Below are 8,546 nucleotides of genomic sequence, written 5' to 3'. Positions count from 1 at the left end.
CTTATCTCTCTGACCTATTTCTTAACTTTCTTGATTGTCTTTTCAGATCTTCTTTTGTCCGCTCTACTGGCAGACTTTTACATAGGCTATTTCCTTTGTTTTCCCCCTCCCCAAGGGTCTCAATGTCTTTTCTTCCCACCCATTTCCATCCACTTGAGTTGATGCCTATTTGTCTTTGAGATTTAGGTTTGAAGTCTTAGTTCAGCACATACCCTGCCCTAACCTGTAAACTCCACTAGGACAGGCACTGTGTTTGCTTTTATCAATATTTTATTTTCAACACTAAACACATGCCTGGCTGGTGGAGTCTCAACAATTATCTGTTATATGAGTGAATGCTAATAGTGGATCTATTTTCTTAGGATATGACCAGTTCAAACACCATTCCTTTTCTGAATCTCATGAATAAATATTCTGAGGATTGAAAGATCATTATTCTTGGTTTATGAGGAGAGTTTTCTTGATTGTCTTTTCAGATCTTCTTTTGTCTGCTCTACTGGCAGATGACTTTTACATAGGCTATTTCCTTTGTTTTTTCCCCCCATCATTTAGACTTCACTTATTCATTTCTTTGTGAAGATCTGCTGGAAAGTCAAGTTCACTTTGTCTTCTAGAAAGTTTTATGATTAAGGCTACTGTTTGTTTTGTTTCATGGTATCACTCATGCTAAAAGAAGAAACTTGGTACAACTTGTGCCAAATAAACTAGTAAAGGTAAATTAGAGGAATTAAAAACTATTCCACAGTAGAATATCCCACATAGAGACTTTACTTTGTAGTTTAAAGATATATTGGTCCCCAAAAAGAGAAATCATGCCTCAACAATCTAATTTCAAGAACTATGCAAAGAGATGAGAGAACATGCTGATTTAATTTTTGTATCCCAGACATTGTCTTTACTATGTTAGACTTTTTTTATTCCTCAAAAACAATTCTATACAAGGAATTAATACTATTTTACAGACAAACTTTTAGTGATTTGCTCAGTCTCAGAGCTAACATGGTCTTAACATTCAAACCTAATTCTGATGCCAAACCCATTATTTTTCCACTGCCGTCTTCACTAAAAAATGTAAACTATTACAAAATTTTCCCATCCTAATGATCAGATGTTTAGGTCCTAATGACATAACAATGGCCAGCAATTATTTCAATTTGTCTATGACACAGTCAGTTAAATAGTTTCTCTAAGCTAAAATTGTGATCATTTACTCACTGATAGCACCCTAGTAAGAAAAAAAAGGTAGAGGTAAGATTTTTGTCTAACATAAACTTAATTATGTAAAATGCCAATTTCCTATAACATAATCACCTGAAAACAGAGCAGTAGGGACTTAACATAAAATGTAGGTATTGAAAAAGATTTTCATTAAGTGCAAAATCGCTTGCTAACATTTTATAGTTCAGTCATCAGCCTATGAAAATTGAAAAAAATGGTTGAAGAGCAAAGTTCCGTCTTAAGGTTTAAACTTAATTATTACATTTATCAAGATTACTGTTGATGTGGAAATTGGGAGAGAAGTCCAGAAGATAAATTCCAGCTTGTTGTTGGAGCTATGAATTGAGACATTTTATTTTTTAGCAGGTAGAAAGCTATGTGAAAGAATCTCTGATGTGATAATTTGTGGGTGTCACTGGGACAGTTGATTATCATTCCTCTGGAAAGATGTCATGAACAGAGGAGAACTTCAGGGTCCAGGGAACAGAATAGAGAGGACAGTACAAGATGTATTCTTCCTTTCTCAACTGTCATTATTGCAATAATTTGGGAATTTCAAGGCTCTTTTAATGATACAGAAAAGTATTAGAGAGAGCTGTAAAGAATCATCCATGGTAAGCAAGAGAGAAATTTGTGAAGGTGTAGTTTGAGGCCATTGGAGTGGGATGAGGGTATAGGTATATAGGATTTATAATTTGTGTTATTAGTTCAGGGAAAGTCTGGAAGATAAAGATAGGGAAGAAAATGGGATATAAAATGACAAGAATATCATAAGATTTTGTGCAGATTGATTAGACTGTCTAAAATAGGTATATATATATTCACAGATTAAAATATTGTATATTATTAGAAAATAAACAAGTCAATGACAATAAGAATAAACCTTCAAACAAGCTTTAGAGACACTAAATTTTTTTTTTTTTTTACAGAGAGAAAGGGAGAGAGATAGAGAGTTAGAAACATCGATGAGAGAGAAACATCGATCAGCTGCCTCCTGCACACCCCCTACTGGGGATGTGCCCGCAACCCAGGTACATGCCCTTGACCGGAATCGAACCTGGGACCTTTCAGTCCGCAAGCCGACGCTCTATCCACTGAGCCAAACCGGTTTCGGCGAGACACTAAAGTTTTAGCTAAGTTTCATGTTGTTGGTGGAGCTATGAAATGTGATTTTTATTACTGAACAGGTAGGAAACGATGTAAAAGAATCTTCTGATGTCATAATTTCTGGGTGTCACTGGAACATTTGATCATCATTCCTTCGGCAATTCCAGGCTTCTATGGAAGGTCAGTAGAAGCAGTTGATTTATTCACCTCTACAGGAATCAGACTCGGCCTATTTTGGTAAGTCTATGCATCCTTGATCCAGTTAGCTAAAACTTAATACCTACACAAGATAGTTATACTAAACCATAGCTTTTACTAATGTGTCATTGAGCATAAACATTTTTTCCATAGTAATTGACACCCAGTACATAAAAACCATAATATAATAATCAAATTCCTAGGCTTTATTGATTTAGTTTTTTATTACCACAATAAACATTTACTTATTAGGTATAAGAAACAGTTGTAAGACATTTTTCAATTTTCCTGTCTTTTGCTGAAGACATGCACATTTGTACAAGATAGAGTTGTTAATTACCCGCTGTGTGCCAGGTGGGGGTGACAAAGACACATGGAATGGGGTAAGGTTACAATGATTAAACGAAAACACAAAATAGGGTACTGGTTCGAAACAGAAGGTGATCTCCCCTGCACCCCTTCCTGCTCCACTAGAGGACGTTTGGCAATGTCTGGATGTCACAAGTTCTGGGGAGGGGTGCTATTGGCATGCAGTGGGTGGAAGCCTTGGATGGTGCAAAACATCCTACCATGTCCAGGATAGCCTCTTCCCTTCCCAACAAAGACTACCTGGCCCCAAAGTCCATAGTGTCACAGTTGAGAGATCCTGAATTAGAGTGATAGCTTCCAAAGCAGAGGTAAAGAGGGCTATGAAAACTTATATTATGGAAGGCTGTTATGGAAGGCTCCTCTGAGGAAGTGAAATGTAAATTCGGACAATGAATGAGTTGACTCTAACAAATAAAGGGTGGGGGCAGTGGGGTGGGAAAAAGTCCCAAGCAGAGGCAACAGTAGGCAGTAAGGAGCTTATTTTAGATAGCTCTCTCTGTGTATATATATGTGTGTTTGTGTGTTTTACATATATATTACACTAGTGGCCCGGTGCACGAAATTTGTGGACTGGAAGGGGGGGATCCCCCAGCCTGGCCTGTGCCTTGTCATGGTGCAGGAGCCGCGCAATCCATCGCTCCAAAGAGGTAGGCCCTGCCCACCCATCCGGGGCTCCTTGATGGATTGCCCCAAAGAGGTAGGCTGGAGCCGGGGGTACTGTCTCCGCACCACGTGGAGCCATGGGACCCCCAGGCCTCGCTGCACAGAGGCCTCCACCAGGTCCCACCTTCGGGCTGCGCGGAGGGATGTAGAGGCCTCCTCTGGGCCCCGCCTCTGGGCCAGGCTGCACGGAGCCCATGGGACCCCCAGCAGAGGCTTGCGGAGGCTCTGCCTGGCCCAGCCCCTGGGCCAGGCCACTTGGAGGCCTCCGGACCCCCAGCGGAGCTGCTCACCTCTGCTGGGCCCCAGACCTCCTGGTGATGGATTGTGACAGCGTGATGCAAGTCCCTGATGCTGCAAGTCCCCACCCACCCGTGCCTGCTGTGCACACAGCATCCTGCTGACTGGTTGGTATGCGTGAGAATGTCCCAACCACTTGCATATGACCCTTTTATTAGTATAGATTATATATGCATATATATTTAATAATGCTCAGATCATCTGCTTAATAATAATAGTTAACATTTATTGAGCACTAACTGTGTTAGGTACCACACTTTACATGCATTATCTTATTTAATCCTTACTACTACCCTGGAAGTAGATTCTATTATTATTCTCAATTTATCTTTGGGAAGCATACTTGATTAAGTACTAGTACTCTGCCTAAGATCACATAGTCAATCCAACTCTCCCAGACACTTTCTTAACTAATGCACTGTAAATGTAGAGGCAGGGTACTTGGGAATGAATGATAACTAGGAACAGAAGGGTTGGCTGAAGATACTATGGTGATATGAAACTCAGCTGTCCTTCAAAGGAAGACAAGGACTTAGACAGGCAGAGAGTTAGTGGGAGATAGGAGTAGGGGCTCAAGCTTGTTGATCACAATAACCATAAATGCAAACGGAATAGTTTTTCACACAGCAGAAATGGACTTCAGTTATGTTAATCGTAGAACACAGTTTAATTTTATTGTCTAGTGGCTCGTCTGTATTTGTTGCAAGACTTAATGTTTTATGTAAGGAATTGTTGTATTATATAGTTCTTATACACTTTTATAGATATTTTAAAATGTCATTTTCAGAATACTGGAATATGCCTGTAGCAAAATAGTAACATTAAAACAACTATTGGAAGACAATTCACCGCCCCCCCCCATCCATTATTATATCTTTCTAATCTAGGTTTTCAGTGAATTATGCCTTTTCGGATTGGGACCCAGCCACGGACGTTTCCAGTGGAAGGAGGAGATTCTACTATTGGGCTGGAACCTGGACTGTGCTCCGGTGCTGCCTATAACGGGAAAGAGATATCACCAGCCAGGTAAAGTCTTCTTATCCTGACAACTGGGGAAATGTGTAATGGTTGTCATCAGTACAAGCTTTAGCTGATGTTCAATATTAGAAGAAAAAAGACCAGGAACATTGCTATTATTAAATTAGTATTAACAGATCTCAGGTTTTCTTAGCATAGAGTTTGTATCTTATACCTCTGTAAGTCTAATGACAGGCCAATTCTTCCTCCTCCTGTTCTTCTTTCTTCTTCTTCTCTCCTCCTTTTCCTTCTTCTTTTTCTTTTATAAACTTTTAGATTGTCTTTGTCGATAGTTTCAAGAATAGATAACTTTCAATTAAACAAGGAAACCGTTAGTGCTGTTATGTGCAGGGCACTGTTCTTGGCATAAGGCTAAAAATATGAAGACTCAGACCTCATATTCAGTGGCACGTTGACTTTGGCAGAGGGTGATATAGGGTATGAAGATTCTATAAAACAAAATCATTTTTGCAAAATTGAAGAAAACTATAATAGAATTTGTTCCACTTTTCTGCTTTTAACATAGCAAAACATCAAATACTACATTGTTAGATTTCTCATGGCTTGAAAAATCTTTAGAACACACATTTAAGCTTAATAAGGTTGGTACTTTAAAAATCAGAGTTATTCAAGGATGGGATAGGCTACTTTGGGAAGTACTGAGCACTTATCTTTAGAAATGTTTAACGTTGGTTAATTATTTACTGGGAATGTTGGAAAGGAAATTCAAGCACTAGATGTTTCTTTATATTAGAGTAGTGGCTGGTGCACAAAATTCATGCACATTAAAAGGGAATTAATTAGAGGAAATATTTTAATATTGCTATTTGCCCTTTCTCTATAATAGAAGTGTCTGAGATGAAAGAAAATTAGTAAAATGTATATGAAAATAATACATAAATTTATTGCCCGTGGGGATGCAGTGTCAAGTCCTGCTGGCGCCATGAGACCCAGAGTCAAGTCTTGGGTGTGGGCATCCAGCTCCCTCCTCCCTCCTGTCAGAGTCTGGGCCAGTGCCTGGGGGGACTCAGTGTCAAGGCCCCCTCCAGCATCTGTGGGGATGCAGTGTCATGCCCCCACTTTCCTGCACACGCCTGCCACGCCTGCAGCCTCCAAGTGATCGGTTGTTACAACGTGAGGGCGTCATAACCACAGGCTTTTTATAATATAGGATGTCCTCTAAGGGCTCTTTTAAATCTGCGATTCTATTAATATTTGAATAGTATATAGAATAATATGTTCAGTGTTATATTTTTCCACAAATATTCTAATTTTTAAGTAGACTCAACTGAAGTGACTTTATGGTGCATATACATATGAATTGTCTTGGTATTATCACTTGGGTTTAACAACTATGCACCCCTGCCTTTTTTATCATTTAGCAATCATGACATATCTTTAAAAATGAACACTTGGAGGGTCATCTTCGTATTTATGAATTTCTTATGATTAAATGTATGGCAATCCCTATTACTCCTTTGTAACATTTTTTATAATTACTTTGTGACATTCAAAGACATCAAAAATATTTAAAACAGTTGAACATGCACTCAAACTGGTGCTCTGAAAAGTTTCCTTTGTGGTATCTAACTGCATGTCATCTGCTCTTTTACTCAGGCAACTCCGAAGATGCCATGGAAGTCATTGCCTGACAATAACTGATGTTCCCATCAATGTCTATGCAACAATGCGAAAGCTACCTGCACAAAGCAGCAAGGAAATGCATCCTAAATAACATCATTGAGTCTTTTGTAGAGGCTGACTAGGTCCAGGGTCATGTAGCAGTAGGGTCTTATGATCTGATAAACAAATAAAAGTTGTGGCACCTTTGGATGATGACAAAAGTTGAAATATTTATTTTTAGTAGGAAAAGACAGAAATGTAGTCTGTAAAACATGTGTAGTAATAAGCCATCAGTTATTTTTGATAGGTAAGGCAAAATAATATTTCACAATTAGAAAGTACCTTAGAGATTATCTTGCTCAGAGTGGACCCTTAATAATAGTTCAGGATGTTTATTCAGTCAGGACGGACCCATTCTAAATGCTTACTGTGTTATAGGCCTGTTTCCTTTGTTTATATTTGAGTTGCTATTTAGTTGAATCTTTTCACTTGCATACCCGAAGCCAGTTTCTGACTTGATATATTTTGATAATGCTCTGCCCAGGAATAATTATATGAGGTGATAAATGGAACTCAGTGGATTGTGTAATTTGGAAGAATACCCCAAATCAAAGAAAGTTCTTAGTCATGGTTAATCTGCAAAGCATATAAAATGCTTGCACATAGGGGCTCAGGTTACTGATTAAATTTATTATAATAATGTGAAGGCTATGGTTCTAATCCAATTTTTTTTTCTGGAAAAATGATAGGCTATCATCACACTGTACCTCAAGTCCCAGCCAGTCATCTTGAAATTGTCTACAATTGGTATTGAGAAACTTCAGAAGGATGTTTTTATTTGATTTGACTTAAGGATCAGTTTTGAGGTCTAGGCCAGCTCTCCATGTTTTCCTTTTCTTCTTGCAATAGCCCCAAGAAATTTAGCCTGATCTCCTTTCCTCTGGATGTTGCCACCATCCATTCCATAAAATTGTCTTCTACAAAAGACTGGCTTTAGCATCAGGTAGTTTCTCTAGTTTCTTGTCTACCGTGCTGCTCCTGAAGATATACACATAAGCCTTTTAAAATGAAAGGTTTGCTGGGTTTTAATTGCATGGATGTAGGTGCAGGTGTACTATATGAGGTAAAAAAGAAAAACTGCCAGGGATTTATAAATGGAGACATTCTGAGAGTTTTATATATTCTATGTATAAACTAGAAATGTTCACACAGTGCTGAGAGGTATTTGAATTCCAATCAGCCAGAAAGGAAAGACCTTGCTAAATATGTTGGGAATTGAATAGAGAGACGTCAGAAAAGTCACGCCTTAGAAGGAGGTCTTAAATGCATACACACTTTAACAAAGCTTAAAAATGAAATTTGAGAGACTCAAGGTGATCCCTAAGTAACTTAATTACCTGCCAAATAAAAATTTATTACTCCTTAAAGGAAGAGAGCAAAATCCAGAAAAGAAGTTGCTGAAGGCTAGGGAAAGTATAACAGGACAGGAGAAAGGAGTGATAAAAAAATTCTCAGAGGTCACAAAAGGCTAGGAATAATTTATATTTAATGCATAGTGGAAAAATCTCTTAATACAGGAACATTGTATGGAGTTCTCAGCAAGATATTATTTCAGTGCAGGGTGGCTGTGGGGCTGGGGGATAGGAATAGCTTTAGATTGAAGGCAGCTTTGGACCTGTGCTAACAAACCTTAAGAACAAAACTTGAAAGGATCAAACTATTTCCAAGTAACCAAACTGCATTTAAGGAGGGGAAAAACACACCCTTGAAATGTAAAGAACTATAATAAAATCCAGTACAATAAAAGGAAAATTCACAATGATGAACATCCAATAAAAAATTACCATTTATGGAAAAAAGAAGGACTATACAATCTTAAGTCCAGAGAATCAGTCAATAGAAACAGATTCAGAATGACAGTTGATAGCATTAATAGACAAGCTACCGCAAATATTCCAATAGTAGATAAAAGCATAATTATGATGAAGAGAGGAGTGGAAGGTATTTTTTTTATATATTTTTTTTAATTATTAAGGTATTACAAATGTGTCCTC

At 38.1% G+C, this 8,546-nt stretch overlaps 1 protein-coding gene across 3 annotated transcripts in view; it reads left to right on the top strand.

The window, feature by feature from the left end:
• Window positions 1–7,703, top strand: part of FAM229B (family with sequence similarity 229 member B) — a 9,429-nt gene extending 1,726 nt beyond the window's left edge. The window contains exons 2-4 of one of the 3 annotated variants that reach the window (XM_006760162.2): window positions 2,406–2,505; window positions 4,740–4,878; window positions 6,487–7,703. In XM_006760162.2, the coding sequence (XP_006760225.1) occupies window positions 4,754–4,878; window positions 6,487–6,604 (243 nt within the window). In that variant the 5' untranslated portion in view covers window positions 2,406–2,505; window positions 4,740–4,753 and the 3' untranslated portion in view covers window positions 6,605–7,703. Of the gene's footprint in view, window positions 1–2,405; window positions 2,563–4,739; window positions 4,879–6,486 lie in introns of all 3 variants that reach the window. The other 2 variants (XM_006760161.2, XM_006760163.2) reach the window with 2 other exon arrangements.
• Window positions 7,704–8,546: the final 843 nt, after the last annotated feature.

The sequence above is a fragment of the Myotis davidii genome, unplaced genomic scaffold (genome assembly GCF_000327345.1).
Source record: "Myotis davidii unplaced genomic scaffold, ASM32734v1 scaffold196, whole genome shotgun sequence".
Taxonomy (NCBI): Eukaryota; Metazoa; Chordata; class Mammalia; order Chiroptera; family Vespertilionidae; genus Myotis; species Myotis davidii.
Note: the sequence above shows the minus strand (reverse complement) of the source record. Positions and strands in the feature narration are given on the sequence as shown.